The sequence below is a fragment of the Cervus elaphus genome, chromosome 21, assembly GCF_910594005.1.
Source record: "Cervus elaphus chromosome 21, mCerEla1.1, whole genome shotgun sequence".
NCBI classification, from domain to species: domain Eukaryota; kingdom Metazoa; phylum Chordata; class Mammalia; order Artiodactyla; family Cervidae; genus Cervus; species Cervus elaphus.
This window is the reverse complement of record NC_057835.1, coordinates 7,616,350-7,637,001: the sequence shown is the minus strand read 5'-3', so window position 1 is coordinate 7,637,001 and position 20,652 is coordinate 7,616,350. Positions and strand designations below refer to the sequence as shown.

The window sequence follows — 20,652 nt, the reverse complement described above, 5'->3', positions numbered from 1 at the left end:
CAACAAAAAAAAGTTTGTCTAAGAGGTTTATCTCATTAAAACATCCACACTAGAAAACGCACTGCCCCCCAGCTACAGTGATATTTCACAGATTAGCTCAGTGAACTGATTTTAAAGACGCTGAATGCATTTCAGATTCCCCTTCCACTTTAGTCCAACCTGCTCACTATCACAGCAGCTGGCCTGAGGCCTGACAGAGAAAACCCTACAGTTCAAGTCTTAACGCATCCAGGACCCTCAGGTTCCTCTCAAGTCCCCATCACTTGGCACACTGACCATGCAGATGTGCCCGAGAACATGCTCCTTGGAGCTTCTGCTGGTGCTGAACTCTCTAGATTCAACACTGCTCATCATCTTCATCACAGCTCTCCTCTTGCAGGTCCCTTTGTGAGTTCCTTGCCCTGCCCACCACCCCCGACCCTGGAAGCTCCCGTCTGCCCCATCCCAAGCGTGCCCCGTACACCTGGTGCCGGGGCAGGGGCAGAGGGGTTATGACTGTCTTTTGGCATCTTCAGCACCTAAGCTGGTGTGTGCCTCAGACAGGGAGGCACAACTTCACGTCAATGTGAATTAGATCTGAAATTAGCTAAAAGCCAACAATTTTGAAGAGTGTATGACTGCCCCCCCCCAAATTGCCTTACTTCTGTTTTTTTTTCTCACCAGTAATTATGACAATATCACTAGTAATGACAAAACCGGGTGTCATTTCTTGAGACTTCAATGTGTGTCTGGAACTCCTCCTTGAAATTTACATCATCCTTAATCCTCACACCTTACATCTTTTTAAAAACTGTTGTTTATGAAATCTAAGATGCTATGGATTTTAAGATGCATTATTATTTTATATTACCAGAAAAGGAGGGAATATGCTGCCAACTAAATTATAACCGGATCCTTTGTTACCTCTTAGAATTATTTTATTCTTACCAAAGAGCTCTTTTAAACTCATTCAGACAAGAAAGAAGCACTGATATGAACAAAACAAAATCTACACAAGGGCATGCGAGTAACCACATAAAACACCTGGAATGACACCAACTGTGAGATACCACTGATTTATCACAAATCCTAGTTCCAGAAATGTGAAGAAAAAAACAAATAAATAGGCATCTCAGACCCTGAAATGTGGAATTCCCTTGAGAGGTTAAGCAACCTGCTTAACCTGAGTCGCAAAGCAGACAGTTAGGTCTTAGGATCTGAAGCCAACTGAACTGTAGCCCCTTCTCCAATCGCAGGGCACCGTTTCCTGTCTTACAGAATTCCTTCTTTCACCTAATATGGGTTAAGGCACTAAATGGCTGTTGAAAGTCAACAGCAAGGAAGCAGAAGAAAAAATGAGAACACATACTTGAGGAACATCAAGTTGCTTTTATGTACAGGAAGAAGAAGGTGCATAAACATAACAGAGCATCTCCTGGGAAGCTGTCTGAAGTCCAGCAGAGAATACGCACACAGGGCCACACACAGGGTCGCTGCGTGAGTGCTGTGACTGAGACAGCACGCGCAGGGGTGCGGCAGGGCGGCACACCTGCTGCACGCGCGCCAAGGGGACATTTCAACAGGGGGAGAGGGTCTCAGGATGAGGTGTCTGGAAAGCAGGGCGGAGACGGAGCATCACCCACACCAAAAAGGTGAGTCATTTACAAGTGTGGGTGGGAAGAGGGAAGAGGCGCTGCAGGATGAACGTCAGCCCTGCGCACGCACACCTGGGGGCTCTGCGGGGACACAGAGGGCAAGAGGGGAATGGCGGGAGGACAGCGGAGCAGCAGCGCTACAGGACGCGAAGGGACAAGCTTTCAAGCCTCGAGACAAGCTGGGAAGGAGGTCAGACTCCAGAGAGCGGTGAAAGGCAGTCAGTCTCAGACACGCTGGATTTGGGGACCATCACGTCACCCGATGTGCAGGTCAACCGTTGACATCACTCACATAAAAGTAACGCCACGCAGAAGGTGGCAGAGAGGAAGGGAGGGAGCAAAAAGCTTACCCCGCAAAGGAGGAGGAGGCCTGCGTCAGAGGAGTGAGGATGGCGTGTGATAAGGGAGGTCGGGCAAGGGAGGGCAGACCAACTTCCAACTGACCAGACAGCGCCAAGTTTATTCTGGAGAACATACGAACTGTAACTTTAACCACAGAAGTTCTCAAATACTCACCAAACATCCACACATCACTAGCTGAGGTAAAACGTCGAAAATTGATTGACTCAGGAGCCATCCATTTAATAGGCAATTTTCCTTTGGAAGCTGGAAGATTAATTTTAGAAAGTAAAACCTCCCTGTTATCTGCTTAGGGACCTCACAGCTAGAACCAGCTGAGATTTCCACTATGGGGTCTTTGGGAGAACCACTTTTCCCTTCCTTTTGTTGCTGGTCACTTGGGGTGATGTGGGGAGGTGGGGAGCAGGGCAGGATGTGGCCATGAGCTCACAGCCAACAGACTTGACAGTCTAAACCTTAGCTCAAGTACTAAGAATATGAAAATTATTAATAACTTGAAGAACCAAGTCAATCTGATTCTGAGACTGGCAAAATTAAAGAAAAAAATCACATCAGCTAGATTTCAGCTCCAAAACTAAAGGATGGAAGTCTCTGGAGTCAGCAGATTGGAGCTCTGAGGGAAGTTCGGGGGGGACTGTGTTCACTGATCCAGGGTGCCCACCCCTCCGCTGGGAGGTGGCGAGCTGTGTCTACCGGGTAGAGGGTCGGGGGCTGGACGTCTGAGTTGATCCCAGCTGTCAGCAACTAGAGATAAAGCTGCAATGAACAAACACCAATTTTGTGTAAATGTGAGTTTTCATTTCTCTGGGTGAGATGCCTAGGTGTCTATTTCTAGGTCATAAGATAGTGCATATTTAGTTTTTTAAGAATCTGCAAAACTCTTTCCCAGAGTGGCTTATCATTTTGCATTTAACATCCTCACAAACAACCCACAAAGTAATTCACCTTGCCTTCTGCATGTCTGCCAGCATTCCGTGCTACCACTGCTGTGACCGTGGCCACCCCGACAGGTGTGCCCGACACCTCTCAGTGGCTCACTCTGCGCCTCCCCAGGGTAATGTGCCCTGTACCACCCGAACAGCCTGTGGAGGAATCTCTCTTCCATCTTTTACCCCTTTTTTACCCGTGTACTTTCCCTTTTCACCTGTGAGTTTTGAGCGTTCCTTCTGTAGCCCAGATAACAGTCTTTTGTTGGGGATGTGATTAGCAAATATCTCCTCCCACTCTGTAACTGGTCTTTCCATCCATCTGCCCAGGTCTTTTGCAGAACAAAAGGTTTTAACTTCTGATGAGGAACAAGTTATTACTTTTTCCCTTTTATGCATGTTTTTGGTGTCAAATCCAAGGACTCTTCCTCACCTGGCCCTAGATTCAAAAGATTTGCCTCTATTTTTCTTCCTAAAAGTCTCACAGTCTTAGATCTTGAAACTAAGTCTATGATGGGTCTGAGTTAATGGGGAGTGAGTGTAGGTTGCGGGCAGTTTCTTGCCCAGGGATGACCAATTGCTCTAGCGCCTTCACCGAGAAGGCTGTCCTTGCTCCACGGACCTGACTACACACCTACGTCAAAGCTCAGCCGAGCACATTAAAATGTACTTTTTTAAGAGCTAAAAATCACCGAGCATATTTCCTACTTGTCACTCTGATTTCTTACCTTTGTAGTAAGTACTATCTTCCATATATCGGGATAATCCAAAGTCTCCTAATTTTACACAATCATTTGAGGACACCAGAACGTTCCGAGCAGCAATGTCCCTAATAAGGAAGAATGTGGAACAATAAATTTTAATATGAGGGGAAAACCCCACAAATTGATCTATATTATATAAAGACATACAGACACTTTGAAAGACAGCTTATATACAATACAAACAGGAACTTTATTATACACTGAAAAAGAGAGATGCTTTTATTGTTTTACTTCAAATATATTCCTTTTGGCAGATATTTACTCAATAATATGGTGATTAGTATCCTGAATGATGGCAAAGAAACTTCTTAAATAATGAAATCACTTATTACTTTTGATACAATCACATTACCCACTGCAATAACTGATGGACAGTACAGGGCCAGGGTGTGTAACCCTACTGTTAATAACAAATTTCATTAAATACAATTAAAATGATCTTCAGAACACTTGCAACACAAAGTACTAGGCAAATGAACTGTAAAGGCTTTCACTTGTACTCAAAGGAAAGACCCAGAGTAAGAACAGAAATTCTGCAGAAGGCCAACAGATATTATTCATGACGCTATGGTATCCTGGAAAGTTCCATGACAATATGTTTTAGGTCCACAGTGCCACATAGAGGCTGTCAACAGTATCTGCGGAAGGAACCAGTGATCTGCTTCAAACTCCATGTGAGGAAAACCCCTCAATTCCATGAGTTCCCATGCCATGGCACTACACAGCAGGACTTTCAGCGCCGTCTGTGTAGGAGTCAAGAAGGGCACTCAGGCACCATGAGAACCTCTTTCCGCCCACCCCCCACTCAGAGGCAGCTCACCAGCTTCATGACCGGTCTCACCTGTGTACAAATCTTTTACTCTCCAGATATGCAAGGGCTGTACTAAGCTGATAGGCATACAGGATCAAAGACGCTAGATCCAAACTGTATTTCCTTACTTGCAGAAACGACCGCAACTTTTTCAACAGTGACCAAAAGGAACAAGAAAAATAATTAGTGTCACAGACTAAAATTCAAGAGCAGAAGAGTTACATTCAACAACGATCTGATCCTTTCCAAATGCATTTTTATGAGAATGCCTTCAATTCTATCCTAAAAATGAAAAAAAAAAACAAAAAACAAAAAAACAAAACAGGCATAGTGAAAGAGACACATCATCACAGAAATCATGCTTAATTATTCTTCATTTGAGATCCAATTGCAAAAATTAGAGTCCTCATGATTATAGACACATTTCTGAAAAAATACAGAAAGATGGTTCCAGAGAATGAATAAAGGTGTGGTATAAAATACCACCAGATAATAAGAGCTGGAGAACAACAAAAAAAATCTAGTTACAAAGCAAGCCTCCTCCACAACCACGGTCAGCCCACCTCCCCAGACCACCCTGTGCCCCAGGCCAACCTGAGCACAAGGGGATGAAGACAAAGCAGGGGCAAGAAGTCCCCCTCCGCCACCAGGGAATCTTGGGTGATGAAGGGTAAAATGGTTATGTGTTTACGGGTGTTTATGCCCTAGGCTTACTATAGTCCGTACTATGACCATCAGGACTAATTCGGCAAAATGCTAATATAGCAAAGAAGGCAGATGAACTCCAATCCTACATAATCTCCCTACACATAAAGGAGAAGCATTATTAAAGATCTAACCCAGAAGAATTAGCAAATTCTCCAAAAACAAAAGCAGAAAAATTATGTGAAGAAAACAATTTATGTAAACACTCCATTTTATTTGGAAAGGTGTGGGAGAGGAAGAAGAGAAATCCTGGAGGCCTTAAAATAATTCCTTCAAGAGAAAGCTTTGTCAGGACTGGAAGTGGCTGGTGACCAAGTGGTTATTTTTTCCCCTCTCTCTTGCTGTTGCCTACAGAAAACACCCAGTGATTTGAGAGTGAAAGAAGCAATGTCAGAGAGGTTTGGGTAAATGGATGCTGAATTTAAGTAAATCAGAACCATTGTTTCATCTTTGGGGGACTTCACTTGGCAGTGTCTTTTAGACCATCTAATATTACCCACGGTTTCTTAGAGCCTCACAGAGCTGTCATCAGAGCTGGGGAGGAGATCAGGGAGGCCGCAGGCAGCGCCCTGTCCCCGGAAGGCAGGGCCAACACCATCGTGAGAGGACGACGGGCCCAGGTCATCTTTGATTCCCAGAAACTAAAACCCTGATTCTCACTAAAAGCAAAACTGCTTGGTGTCTTTCCAGAAACAAGTAATATGTATAATGTATTAGACGGTTAAGCTACTAGATTTCAGCACCAACGTCACATGCAGACACCTGGAAAGTTTACCCCAAGGAGGGCCCATGGAGCCGCCTGGAGACGGACAGAGGGCGGGGCCCAGCGGGCCCGCCCTCCTATGACTCAGCGGCCTGGGTGGGGACCTGTCCAGGTGGTGGTGACACACCTACTAAAGAGCTTCTGGGAGAAAGTCAAATAAGGACATCGCCCACACTCTGCTACGCTTTAAGAAGAAACTGTGACTCACATTAGTTGGTCTGAAAGACACTGCAAAGCCAATTCCCCCAAAGATGAAGCAGTGGTTCTAATGTACCTAAATTCAGCACATTTACCCAAACTCCACTAACATTGCTTCTTTCACACTCAAGTCAGTGGGTGAGTTCTTTAGGCAACAGCAAGAAAGAGGGAAAGAAGAGAACCACTTAGTCACCTGCTGCTTCCAGTCCTGAAAAAGCTTTGGGGTGGGAAGACCCTGCCACCTGCACTGAGCTAGGGGACTACTTGGGAATTTAATGAGGATGCTATACTACTATAGTATGTATATGTACATATATACACACTCTCACATGTATACTACGAGAGTGTATGTCACACACTTCCCTGCGGGTGCAGGCGCGGCGGATAGGGGGCGGGCACCTCTCTGAGTGTGCGCTATATATATGCACACATATAGACACTCTCCTATGTATACTACAAGAGTGTATGTCACACACGTGGTGGATGGGGGGCAGGTACCTCTCTGAGTGTGCACTATATATATGCACACATATACACACTCTATGTATACTATGAGAGTGTATGTCACACACTTCCCTGTGGATGCAGGCGTGGTGGATGGGGGGCGGGTACCTCTCTGAGTGTGCACTATGTATATGCACACATATACACACTCTCACATACGAGAGTGTATGTCACGCACTCCCCTGCGGGTACAGGCGTGATAGATGGGGGATCGGTACCTCTCTGAGTGTGCACTATGTATATGCACACATATACACACTCTCATATACTACGAGAGTATATGTCACACACTCCCCTGCAGGTGCAGGCCTGGTGGATGGGGGGCGGGTACCTCTCCGAGTGTGCACTATATATATGCACACATATACACACTCTCATATACTATGAGAGTGTAGTCACACACTCCCCTGCGGGTGTAGGCACAGCGGATGGGGGCGGGTACCTCTCCGGGTGTGCACTATGTATATGCACACACATACACACTCTATATGTACTATGAGAGTGTATGTCACGCACTCCCCTGCAGGTGCAGGCACGGTGGATGGGGGGTGGGTACCTCTCCGAGTGTGCACTATGTATATGCACACATATACACACTCTATGTATACTACGCGAGTATATGTCACGCACTCCCCTGTGGGTGCAGGTGCAGTAGGTGGGGGGTAGGTACCTTTCTGAGTGTGCACTATGTATATGCACACATATACACACTCTCTGTATACTATGAGAGTGTATGTCACACACTCCCCTGTGGGTGCAGGTGCAGTAGGTGGGGGGTGGGTACCTCTCCAAGTGTGCACAGCTCCATGATGATCCAGACGGGGTTCTCTGTGATGACTCCAATCAGCTTCACAATGTGAGGGTGGTCAAACTGACGCATCGTTACTGCGGAGAAACAGGTGTCCAAAACCGTCATTCTTTTGAAGATCTTTCAGTTTCCTGAAGACGAGTTCAGTTAAGACTCAGGGCTAATGGGAGTTTCCTGGCGGTCCGGTGGTTAGGATTTAGCGCTTTTCACTGGCTGAGAAAACCTCCTCTTTTTTTCCAGGGACAAATCTGACCTGAGGCTAAGTTTCCAGGTTTTCCTCTGGAAACCTGACCAAGCTGGAATGTGTGATTCATTCTCTAAGAAACACCCTTCATGGTAAAACCCCCGGATTGGTAAATTGCTGGTGGGGCAGCAGGCACGTTCCTGAGTGTGAATGCAGCTGGGCGTTCCCTGCAGGGCCCCGGAGCCCAAGCCGGTGGCTTTGAGAGGATTTCTCCTTGACCCAAGAGGCTCCGGCATCCACCACTGTGGCTGCATCACCTCCCAGCGCTATCAGGGCTAAGAAAGCAGTTCCTGGACCACTGTGAGGACTTCCCTGTGGGGAAATGCCAGCATGTGGCTTCCAGGCCTGAACTCCTTTCAGAAAGTCTGACGCCAGACGTGGCCTGTGGCCGTCGCGTGAGTGTGACTGCTTTGCTGAGCCTAAGATGACCAAGAGGGCCCTGCACATGTACACACATACCTAGATGTGGGGACCTATTTTTAAGCATGTACACATTTCTAACATCAGGTTAAGGAATCACCCGCACAGTCCACTAGGATGACTGAGACGCAGGACAACATTCCTAGAACTGTCGAACCTCAAACCTGGAAGCAACTTTACAGGCAACCTAGCACAGTGGTCCCCCCAAAGCACCCGGATTTCACAGACTACTGATACGAAAAAAAAATTTTTTTTAATTTTGGGGACCAATTCAGGGTTGATTTTTACTCTGCCAAGCAAAGACACAAGCAACACAGCAGGAGAAAATATCTCATCATACCCACTTTAGTATGGAGCCAGTGTGGACTGCAGCTCAGTGCTGGGTCTGTCTGGGGAGGACAGACCTCTCTGCTTTCACTCTGGACACCACACAGCTGACCCTCCGTATCCACAGGGGATGGGTCCCAGGACCCGCGGTGGGGAACCAACATCTGTGGGCGCTCAAGTGCTTCTGACAACAGCGGAGTGCTTGCATGTGGCACGTGCACAGCCTCCGTATACTTTGCTTGTCTCCTGTAACACCTAGTACAACGTAAAAGCCATGTATGCAGATGCCAGAGCATAGCAAAGTCAAGTTTTGCTTTTGGGGACTTTCTGGAACTCTTCTTCTCAATATTTTCAACCCACAGTTGGTTGAACCTGTGGATCTAAAACCTGTAGATATGGAAGACTATATGCTACCATCATACCCAAGGACCACACTGGCTCTTCTTGCAGACTGACTACACCCTCACTTGAGAGAACTCAAACCCTTAAGGTAGTCTCCCCTCAATTTTTCCCACACATTCCAAAAATAGGACCTGGTAGTTTAAAGCAAAGAAACAAACAAAAAACACAACACACAGCAATACCTGGAGCAAAACCCAAAAGGTACCACTGGATGTCATCTGGTCAGTACAGTTCATCACTTCAGTATAGTGTGGTGGCTTGGGACAGACATTCAGGAACCCAGTATATTTACTCGTACTTTCAATTGACTTACCATCACTTTGGGTTTATGTCACCCTTAACACACAGTTAACAAGCTTTTACATCTCCTCTGGAGTAATTATTAAAAACACCACACAGTGTAGGGCTAAGAGGAGACCCGTGCGGTCACTAGGAAAGTCCATCCTCACTGGGCTGAAGCCCATCAGCTGCAGCAGTTTGACTCATTCACCCAGGGCCAGAAGCGCGGGCCAGGGTGGCTGCTGGCTTCCACAAACTCAGAGTCACTGGAACACATCTTGCTGGCTCCTTTTCGAGCAGTCTGTGGCTCTTCCACACTCTGACGGCAGAGCTGAGCATCCGTGACAGGGACCACCTGGCCTGCAGAGCCCAGGATATTTACTATGTGGTCCTTCAGAGAAAGAGTTTAATGACCCCTGATCTAAGCCATACTGCCACTCTTACATAGAGAGCCTGTCAAACCCTACAGGATTTTAGGTATACTGCCTGTAGCGTGTTTCTCTGAAATAACAGCCTTTCAGAAAAGAAGACAAGGTTAGTTTGACCTGACTACTACAAAATGCTAAAATTGGTTTTTGTAATGATGATTCCAAAGTCTTACAAAAATTACAAGATAATACCTACTCGCAAAAATTTTAGAGAAAGGTAAGCAATTTTTAAAAATGTGCATTTTTGAAAACATATAATGTATTTTACCACCAAAGGAAAAGCACAGAGGCTGTTGGGTAACGACGGCTGATTTTCAGTCTCTGTTTCCTCAGCTGCGACACCCCGAAGAAGCACGCTCGTTCAGACGGAAGTCATCACCAGGCCCTGTCTTGTACTCCAGTTAAAGACCCAAGAACAGGATCAGGACTTGCTCTGACTCAACTGATGAACTGACCATCTGGTTTATTCCATGACTTATCACTTATTGGACTGCTGGGTGGTAAATATTTATTGAAATTCCATGTACATATAATGAAAGACACCAAGTTTCATTCATGCGACCAACAGCTAAAACCACCTTCTGTGAGTTAAGCCCTGTGCTGGCTCTGGGTCTGAACCACGAGTAAAACAGACACGGTCCCTGTCCCCACTGGGACTTATAGTCTAGAGGAAGAGAGAGGCATCGTGTATTTAATTACGGACACTTGGGAAGGGAAAGACGGGCTCCCGTGACAAAGCCTCTGAAGGAGAGACCCTTTAACTCTGCTGGTCAGGAGGGACAAGCTGAGTGGAAGCAGGATTAAGGACCCAGCCTGAGGCAGGTGGGAAGGAGCAGACATGTGCACACAGGCAGGACCAGGGCCTGCTCTCCGCGGGTCTGTCCTCAGGAGAGGACCAGCCACACACGACTCTACAGCAGCCCCTCAGGATGGTCTGGGCCCTGCTCCCCACTCATCCTCGGGTTCCATCCTACAGGGACTGTGTCTGTCCTGCTCACCGCCCAACTCCATGGCCTGCGGGCATCACTACATCCACCCAAGCCCAGTGTGGAGATGGTTACGGTACAAAGTGCCAGGGGATAAAGGGGCAGTAAGTCAATCTGCCTTCACGCCCCAAAAATGTGACAGTCGACCTGGAGAACTCTGTACCCATGAGCCTCGACAAAAACAGATATTAACTGCATGGCAAGAGAATAAATGTAGCTGCCTCATAAAAGTCAAAACATTGTTTTTCTTACTTCTTTAGAGACTGTTTGGATTTCACAGACAGAAAGTCAAAATGGAGTCCCACAGAAATGTCTAGAAACTTACAGGCTTCTTGAAGGAATTTCTCTCTCACGCTGTCCGAAGTACAGTTTTTACATGTTTTAATTGCAACTGCCAAAGCTGGATTCTCCTGTGATGGGGACACATGGAACAAGAGGTCTCTGTGTTAATCAGTGGGCATGTTCAGGAAAGGCAGTTTATTCTGCAACTCTGTGGATTCTGGATCAGACAGAATCAGAACCATACAACCTTAACAGTGGGAGGAACACTTAAAGTCCTCTGTAGAAAATCCCCAGAAAGCAGACATGCAGGTAAAATGCTGCAGGTGACTCGTGTCCCACAAACACCTCCCCCACCCGCGGTGCCTCCAGGACTCCTGCAGGGGCTCAGGCTGCACCAGGAACAAGGGCTGGCAACCCTGAGCACCGCCAGCCAATGTCCCGGCAGAGGACACAGACAGACACCTCGAACAAGACACTGAGACTTCACGTAACAGGTTAGAAGGTAAGCTCCCGGAGACAGGGGAGAGGGGACGAGAGCAAAGACCTGCAGGAGGGGAGGGGGCAGCCCTGTGGCTTCTACCCTGAGTGAGAGCCCCCGTCCCGGGACAGGGTCTGGGCAGAGGAGGGCCTTACTGACCTTGGCCAGGAAGGAACGCTCCAGGGAGGTGAGGGGAGGCGCAGGAGCTGTGGAGGGCTGGGGGGTGACGGGGGAGAGGATGCCAGGCTGAGCGGGAGAGGGCAAGCTGGGGTCTCTGAAGCTGACCAGAAGCCCAACTCTGAATGTGACGGGCTTGAGATGTTGGTGGGACAGCGAGTCACACTGGAGAGTGGACGTCAGTGCTGAGTGGGGTGGGGAGGGGTCCTGGAAGTGGCCGCAGTTCAGACAGTGGTGGAAGCAGGGGCTAGACAAACCACACAGGGAGACAGAGGTGTGAAGATGGAACCTCCCAGCCCCTCCACACCAAGAGGTCAGGGAGAGGGGCGACACACCAAGGTTGGGAGTGGCAAGAAACCACGAAAACATGTCACCCTGGGAGCCAAAGAAGCTGAACTTCCTCGTCCAAGTTCAAAAGAAAAGTAAGAAATAAGAGGCCACTTCAAGCAAATCAATTAAAAAAAAACACCAGGGAAGATTTTAACTGGAAATGTATGTGCTTATCCTATCCTTGGCTTTGGGTGGTCCCTTCCAGAACCACCCATTTCTCTTATTTCAGGTGCCCTGTTTGCCAAAAAAAAACTCATTAGAACAGCACCTGATTCATAGATTGTGTTCAATAAATATTTGTGGAATTAATGAATGCTTTAAATATTGTTCTTTTAAATGGAAATGCTCACCTACAAGTCATGGTCATGGTGCATCTTTTTTTTGCATATCTTAAAAGTATCCTCAATTGCATTAATTTGTTTTAGATTTCAGGCTAACTGTACACTGTGATTCTAAAGGAAACGCTCTCAAACCAGAGTGATATAACAGGCCACAAGACTGTAACACAGACTCGTGGGACTGCAGTCCCTCTCCGACACTGTGGGAGGTGTGCCCTGGCGGCAGGACCACTCAGGAGGGAGAGGTTGCCAGGCCCCCGGAGGAGAGCAGCCGGCTGGTACAGAGGTCTGTCTGCTGAAAGTCTGAGCTCGGGGCCTTCTGAGAGTCACCAGCAACACACCACACAGCTCTGAATTTTAGAGAGAAAACTTCTAGGACCAGCACCATGACTTCTACCTCTGTGTGAACCTAAGGCTGACTAATATATTTTAGAAATGACACAAAATGCCCATTTTTACAAGAGAACTGAATAATAACAGAAACTTCCATAAGACCATAAATCAGTCAATCCTGTCAGTTCACACTCAAATATTGAACATGGTGCTTTACGACAGTAAAAAAACTGCAAAAGAAGCACTGCTCTCTAAAGATGCATGTCTTCAGATAGATGCTAAGCCTGAGATTTCGGGGCAGCACGTGGGCAAAGGGCTATAGGACTGTTACTGATGACAGAGGCTGAATGAAAGATTAGAACAAATAAAAGACAGAACCAGCTCTCAGGAGCTAATTTTGCCAGTTTGGGTTTCTGAACATAGCAAGTGAATTGACATATATGATAAGCCTTGCAGAGGACAACAGCAAATATCCTGAAGAAGCAGGGCCTCATGAGGACAGACAGGAGTGGGCCATGAGGGGGGCGGGGCAGGCACGGTGTGGGGCCACCCGAAAGGACCTACCGGGCTCGTGTAGGTGCCCTGGTGCACATCTCCAAACTGGCCCTCTCCGATGCACCGGCCGAGTTCTATTCTTTCTCTCTGAATCTCATAGTCCCTGGCTGCAAAACATGATCCACACACCAGAAGACACTTCAGTGCAACATCCCCAGTGCAGAAAACACAGGACAGATTTCATTTCATCATCATCGATGAGTAAGAATTTCATCGGTAGCACATCATTCTATGAAAATGCTTTAAAAGGAGTGGAATTCTCTTAAACTAGTATTTTAAAAGGAATTTATGTAGCTGTTATGGCACTGCTTAAATTATCAAAATGATGAGTTTTATACAAGGTAGATTTTTTTTTCATATTTTTGAATGTCTGATTCAGTTGATTAATTCGATAGTCTGCTAAATAATTGCTCCAAGTTTATATATGTTTAATTAATACATACTATTAGTTCAGGTATTAATATATGAAGTCTAAAAAATGGTTATTTAAAGCAATTATTTCACAAGTAACTAAAGTCTGTAGACATGAGGGAAAAAATTGTGGCATGAGTAATTTTGTGTTTTAAAAGTTTAAGAGTGTTCCACTTCATTATAATCCTATCTATATTATTCACGGAGCTAAACGAGTTTAAAGAGGCAGCTTCTAGGACCAGCTTTAAGTCAGAAGATTTGGGAACAAGGTTGAATGTATCACATAATAGATTACAAGTATTTTATATTTTTGAGAGCATCAGCCTCAAATTAATGTATTCAATTGTCATGATTTATACAAACCCAATTATTTGGAGGCACATGGAAAGAAACTACCCACTGAGAACCTAGGAGATGATTCTAATCCAATGACCTGCTTGGTATTTTGATTTCTTCTAATTTGTCAAATTAGAAATCACATGGAAAATTCAACTCAAATTTTAGATGGTCATTTTCCTCTTTAAAATCACTTTAGCTGGTAGTTCCATTGATTTAACAGCATGAGTAAACCAATGAAAAAGTTTAAAAATAAAAGTTAACTGGAAACTGAGACATCCCATATCATTCCATGGGTTGCAATTGCAAGCAAATGCAGTTATTTTAAAGGAATCCTGTTACCTTCATCTATTCCATAGCTTTCTGTATCGCAATTAAGAGAGAAAAAAAGTGAAGACCTTGCTTAGAAATAACTAATAGCAATCAGGTTAACAACAAACTCGGAGAGTACATTTCAATATTTACTTTGTTAAATATTTTGACTACGAATATGAGTCAAAAAAAGAGGACCAAACACAAGTAACAACACAATATCCTCAAGTTAATGCAATGTGATATACAATGCTTCACATTTCTATCCCATAAACTCCTTATATGATAAGCCATTTTTCTGGGGTTTAGATAAAAGTTAGCATGTTGGACATTTACTACTCAACTATGAATAATATACGAATAAAAATTTGGATAGTCTGCAAGAATGTACGAAAGACTAAGACTTGAAACCAAAATTTAAACATTTTTCTGAATTGCTACCACAAGTCAGAGTAAACCCATTTAATTCTCAACTCTTGCCTCCGTTTCAAATCACCAAACCAGGAGCTGTTAGAATGAAGTTCAGCCCCTCCACCCCCACCTTTTACCCCACAGAATAACCCACAGGGTTCAGCTGGACTGGGCTATTTCCCTTTATTTTGGTAAACCTACTCAACATGTGTAGGAAATCTATTGAGAACAACTTTCAAAGTATTTATACAACAGGGTAAAGCACCTGAAACATTTCACAAACACACAGAGCTTTACTGAAACCAGGATATTAGATGCTGAAATATTAGGCCTCGAAGGCTTAAGGTGGACTCCTAATCAGGCCTCTTTAAGAGGTAGGGTTAACTTTTTTTTAATTGAGATATGCCCTTGAAATTTTCTAGAGCTGGGACTATATACACCCCACCTGGAGAGCTGGGGCTCCCAGGCTCTCCTCACCAGCAGAGGGTGACACTGCTGGGCTGCTGGGGGGCGGGGGACGGCGAGGAGTCCTGCTCTCCCCACACCTCCCACCCCGCGCTGGAAGGACCGGACACAGGAAGCTCTTTGTAATTGCTTAGTCAAGGGCAATAAGAAATGAAACCTCAGAGGGGAAATGTGATTCATTAAAAGGTGTGCATTCAAAGAACTGTATGTGTGTGTGTGTGTGTGTGTGTGCGTGTGTTTAAATACTAATTTCCTACAGACAGGAAATGTTTTAATCATTAAAGGTTATATATTATCCCAGAGCAAGAACACAAGATTACAAAATCCCCATAACTGAACTGACTTACAATAGATATTTGAGTTTCAGGCTTCCGACCTGGCAGTGGGCATGGAAGGCTGCAGAGAGTATTCCTACTATGAACTCAATAAGGTATTAAATGGACAATAAACACCTAAAACATTTAAACACAAGATATTTAAACTCTGTCAAATCTGAACAGGAGCGAAACCAGAGCTACTCACTGGAGGGCATGGTGTAAGTGTCCTCTTCATCAATGATCTCAGCATAATCGTCCGTTTCTGCAGGAGAGGAAACATGTACGTTGGAAGAGGTTAAATCTCAGACCCCCTGGCCTTGAACTAATTTGAAAAGGCAAAATGATGCCTGCATCCCTGCTATGCTGACATATTCTTAAAACACTATTACTCAATTTTTGCTCACACACATGAGTCATTTATGGAAATAAAGGTGACATCATGGTCCACCATGTCATAATACACAGACTTGTTCCTCGGAGAACACACAGACTGCCACAGAAAACCCTGTGGAATACAGAAGACAGCCATGACTGTGTGCATGAGTCAAACGCACCAAGCAGTCGGGCTGACCGTGAAGCCCTGCCTCACTACACCCAGCACACGCGTGAAGCCGCACCGCCGTCCACTGGGGCTTCTCCAAGCACAGCTCAGACTTCATTCGCAGTCAGACCTCATAGCATATTCTGCATGTTCTTCGGAAAACAAAATGGCTAACTTATTTTATCTGTTCAGGGTGAAAGCAATCTAGGAATTGCCCTTGTAACTTTTCACTCAGATATTTGAACAGTGTATATTCATGTCAAAAGGGTAAAAGAAAAAAAAAAAGGGTAAAAGATGTGTCAAAAATAATAAAATCAGAATAGCATAGAAATTGAGTTCTTCTCTGGTGTAATGTCAAGGAGTTCCAATGCTTCCACTAATTCCTCTCAGTAATGCAGGAACTTAACGACCCACCTCCATATTAATGGGGGGAAACTCCTTTTGAGGAAGCCACGCACTCACTTGGATAATAATTACACTGAAAATCACTCAGATCTTCTCTGTTTTTCTCATACTGGAAAGAGGAAAACCTTGAGCAGCTCTGTGCACAGGGTTTAAGCTGCTGGGCCAGCACCAGAGGCGGTAAGCTCTAAAGAATTAGAAGTTGTCTCTTCTGTGCTGCCATTATTACTTCATTCAGATATCAAGATGATAGAAACCAAAGACAATAGTGACTATATACTGTTTATATTCACTAGGATGTCAACTGTTCTGCATACTGCTATGCTAACAACTGAGATCAAATGGAAGAGTAGTTGGAAGAATTCATTTCTTAATTTGTCATCATTAAAAGTAATTCAAGTAACAACAAATTCAACTGGCAGAACATAAAGTCCATAAACAGGCATTCCTTTAGGCATTTAGGAAATGTGACCTATTCCTAAGTCCTGTATGACAGGTGGATAATTTATGTTATTCTTATGTGTTTATAAATATTACTACTTTCAGGATTAAAGAAAAAAATTATTTAATCTATCCCACACCTTACATTCCTACATTTCTCCCTCCTATCCTGTTCTCAGTGGATACCAGGAGTGGGTGGTGGTTTCTAGGTCTGCAGCCTTGCTTTTGTGTAAGGTGGCTGAGTGCCTCCAACTAATTTAAAAAAAAAAAAAAGAGAGAACTCAGAAAAAAAAAAAAAAAGGTGGCTGAGTGGAAACTGTGACATGAAATTGGGGACAGAGTGTGCCACTAAGGCCGCGGTGAGGAAGAGGACTAAGTGGGGGACTGTGTCAGGCTAAGGCCACACAGGCGGACCCTCAGCTGTCCACACTGTCTGCAGTGTGGCAACTCGATTTCCTGCAACCACAGACCCACCCCCACAGTCCTCTTTCACATAAACCACACACCCCCTTAGAGGCAAAACACATTAGCTGACCCTGAGGAGGCCAGATTCTGCTGCAAAACTGCCCAGAACGCTAGCCACGCCTCCCTCTCCCAGCCGCCCTGTTACCAGAGCTGCCCTGGAGTCATCAACAGCCCCTGCCCTGGGCTCTCGACTCCACTAAGATGTCAGGGGCCCAGGGCTCAGCGGGCTTCCCAGGGCCGCTGGGGTCACCATCTGCCTGTCCTTCCGTCTCCCTAAGTAACAATGTCTGCCGCCTGGGTGCCACCTGCTGAGAGACCCCTCCTGGCCCCCAGTCACTCTCGATCACGCTGCCCGATGTGCTTTGCTCAGGGCCTGTCACTACCAACTCTCTGATGGTCCTCTGGTTCTTTGACAACTGTCTGTCCCATCGGGAGCAGAGCCCCCGGGGCAGCGGGCCCTGCTGTATCTCATCTACTGTCATGTTCTCAGCCTGCAAACCAGAGCTGGCACAGGGGAGGCACCTGGTGAGCACTCACTGAACAGAAAGCAGGCGTGCACTCCAGTTATGCGTTGGGGTGGGGGTGGGGGGCAAGCCAGGCAGAGCTGCACGTGGGCGCCCACAGCCCCCTGTCTGGGCACCTGTCTGTGCTTCGGTGGCGCCCTCGCGTGTCCGATGAGAACACGTCCACCTACGGGGTTGTCAGGAAGACTACAGAGGCGCACATCAAGCTTCGGTGGGCCCTGCAGATGACAGGTGACTGAGGGCTGTGGTCTCCCTGGTGCCCTCCACTTCTGAGGCCTCCCTGGCAGGAGCCCGCCAGGCAGGGCTACAGCGGCTCCCAGGACTGCCTCTTTTTATGAAACCCTTGGCAGAGAGACAACCTCTGAACTGGTTCTTAGGGAGAAAGAAGATGGCTCATACATCAGGCTGGCACACAAAGCTGATCTGGGAAAAAACCAAGCTGCATACACTTTAGTTTACACCATCACAAGAGTCTGCAGTTCTTGTCTTTCGGTGCTATGTGAATGCTGCAAAAAAAAAGCTCTGGGGATTATCCAAAACACCCAGGCATCACTCTGATGAATGTGGGTGTGGATACTGCGACGCCAGATGAACAGGGAGTTCTTGCTGCTGTGTTCTTCACAAGCTGGTTCTCATGTGGCAGGGTCAACACTGGTGAAGGCACGTGCACCTACAAAGGTTTACCGTGACCTTCTATACAGGGCTTTTCAAGTGAGAATACCTGGCGTATTTTTCCAAGAACTCTTGATATGGATTTGGTTCTATTTTCCATTTTTCTTTCCTGGTTTTTAGGATGATGGGATAGTACGACTCTGATATGAGAGGTACTTTTACATAATCAACGGTCCCTGAACAACTGGAGTCCACCCTGAAACCACCTGGCCCCCAAATAAACTCATCGTAGGAGGAAAACATAAGGGAAAAGGAGGCAGGTTGAAAGATCTCGGCACAAATGAAGGGAAGAGCTGTGTGTGCTCCACTTAATCATGGGGTCACGACTAAAGAAGACCTGGGCACCTGCCGGACACCATCACAAACAACTGCAGGCACCGCTGCTTAACCTCGGGGAAATCGTACATGGTGGGTCCCGCTCTCATCATCCTGTTTCCCAGGCTGGAACCCGAGGCCCCTAGAGGCACTGGAGGGCCCTCCAGGAGGGCGCCCGGGCCACCGTGCTCCGCTCTGCTCTTTGTCACCTTCCATGTTTCTGGGCTTCGACTTGTGAGACCAGACCCCCTGTGCCTTGAGACCTCAGCACGCTCCCCTAAGCATGCTCGGGGCTTCACCCCTAATGTGGGTGCAGCTTTGCTCCAGGGCTGTGCCCAGGTAGGCTTTTGTGGGTCTGTGCACTTGGGAGACAATTTCAGACCATGAGCTGAACATTTCAAAATGAACACTCTGGAGAATGGAGGCCTCTGAGACCACAGGTAACATCGCAATTTACAGTGTTTGGTGTCACAGTATGTGGTAAAATAAAAATGACGGGAAGACATGTCAAAAGGACAGAAACTGACAACTCAAATGAGGAGAGAAAAGTATCAAGTTCTCATTCTCAAAGAAAGTGAACGATACCTAGTAAAGTCGCCTGAAAACCACGGGTGTGCACGTCCCTCAAGGGCCTGACGCCTCTGGAGGCCCTGTGAAGGGTCAGTCTGGAGAGCGGGAGGGACAGGGCAGCAGACGCTTGGCTGTAGTGCCACCACTGGACCAGGATCTGCAGCCCACCCACCTCCCGGGTGCCCTCAGTGCCCTCGTGGGGAAGGGGGCGGGCGGTGCGACCCTGTGCCCACCTCCACCAGCCGGGCCTGCTGCCCTCGGGGGGCCTGAGGACGCACTGCCCCCAGAGCAGTGTGCGCGCGGGGACCCCACTGCCCAGCAGAGCAGTGGGACCGAGCCGTCACAGCTCCTCACACCGCCTGGACGGAACCCGCCACCAGCCTTGGAGGCTGTGGGGACAGCAGGCGGAGGGGAAGGGGGCCTTCAGGAAGCCAGGAAGGGTGCTGCTTTGCTCTGCGACCTGCACCAGGGTCAGCACACTTTTCCTGTACAAGGTCAGAGGATAGGTATTTGAGACTCGCTGCTCACAGTCTCCACTGCAACCACTTAACTCTGCCGCTTAAATTGCAGGAGTGAGCAGACTGGTCATGACCAAAAGTATGACTGTGTTCCAATGAAACTTAATGATGGACACAGAAATCTGAATTTCACATAGTTTTGATGCCACAGATACTATTCTTTTGATTTTCCTCTCAACCAAAAAAATCTAATAATCCTTCTTAGCTCAAGGATCAATACAAAAACAGAGGTGGGCTATAATTGGACTTTGGGCCTTCGTTTGTGGATCCCTGCCTTAGACTCAGGGATTAAACCTTTAGGGCTCAGCATATTCACCTGTAAAATGAGGATAATAACACTCACCCTGATTCATAGTACCGGGAAATCCAAATTTGGGCAAATGCACAAAAAAATGTTTTCTTTAGATAAACAACATGGTAATAACCACTTGCTTGTACTCATCTGTTTAAATTTCTATGCTTTCACAGTAATCCTCACAACCACCACCGAGGCCTTCTTCAAGTGCAGACTCCAGGGGGCGAGCGCGTTGCTGCAGGTCACCCAATGAGGCTGCAGCCTGGGCCCTGGCCACTCACCCAGCAGCCCTGGACAGTCAGGCTCTCGCCCCTCTGCTCACCAGCGAAGACAACACGCTCGGAATCCCTGCTGGGGGCCTCGCAGACACACGGGGACCCGCCACGGAGGAGCTGCCCAGCAGCTGCCACCAAGCCGTCAGCGGGACCCGGAGCCCAGAGCTTCTGGCTGCGCGTCCCGGGAGGCAGACACACTCTCCCAGGCACACTCAGTTCAGACCTTTCACCGCAGGCGCTTTGCCCTTAAGGATCACGTCACCAACCCGACAGACAGGAGCACAGATGGAATCTTCAGGGAAAGTATTTTTTCATTGAATAGTGAGGAAA

At 46.8% G+C, this 20,652-nt stretch overlaps 1 protein-coding gene across 22 annotated transcripts in view; it reads right to left on the bottom strand.

Annotated features, from left to right (window-relative positions):
* The window catches only part of PTK2 (protein tyrosine kinase 2), a 208,497-nt gene that overhangs the window by 40,834 nt on the left and 147,011 nt on the right, over window positions 1-20,652 (bottom strand). For 12 of the 22 annotated variants that reach the window (XM_043879900.1, XM_043879903.1, XM_043879887.1 and 9 more), the window contains 7 exons: window positions 15,510-15,566; window positions 13,062-13,159; window positions 10,885-10,969; window positions 7,450-7,550; window positions 4,526-4,641; window positions 3,649-3,749; window positions 2,151-2,240 (listed from right to left, as the gene is read on the bottom strand). In XM_043879900.1, coding sequence (XP_043735835.1) covers window positions 2,151-2,240; window positions 3,649-3,749; window positions 4,526-4,641; window positions 7,450-7,550; window positions 10,885-10,969; window positions 13,062-13,159; window positions 15,510-15,566 — 648 coding nt within the window. Of the gene's footprint in view, window positions 1-2,150; window positions 2,241-3,648; window positions 3,750-4,525; window positions 4,642-7,449; window positions 7,551-10,884; window positions 10,970-13,061; window positions 13,160-14,141; window positions 14,163-15,509; window positions 15,567-20,652 lie in introns of all 22 variants that reach the window. The other 10 variants (XM_043879905.1, XM_043879898.1, XM_043879884.1 and 7 more) reach the window with 1 other exon arrangement.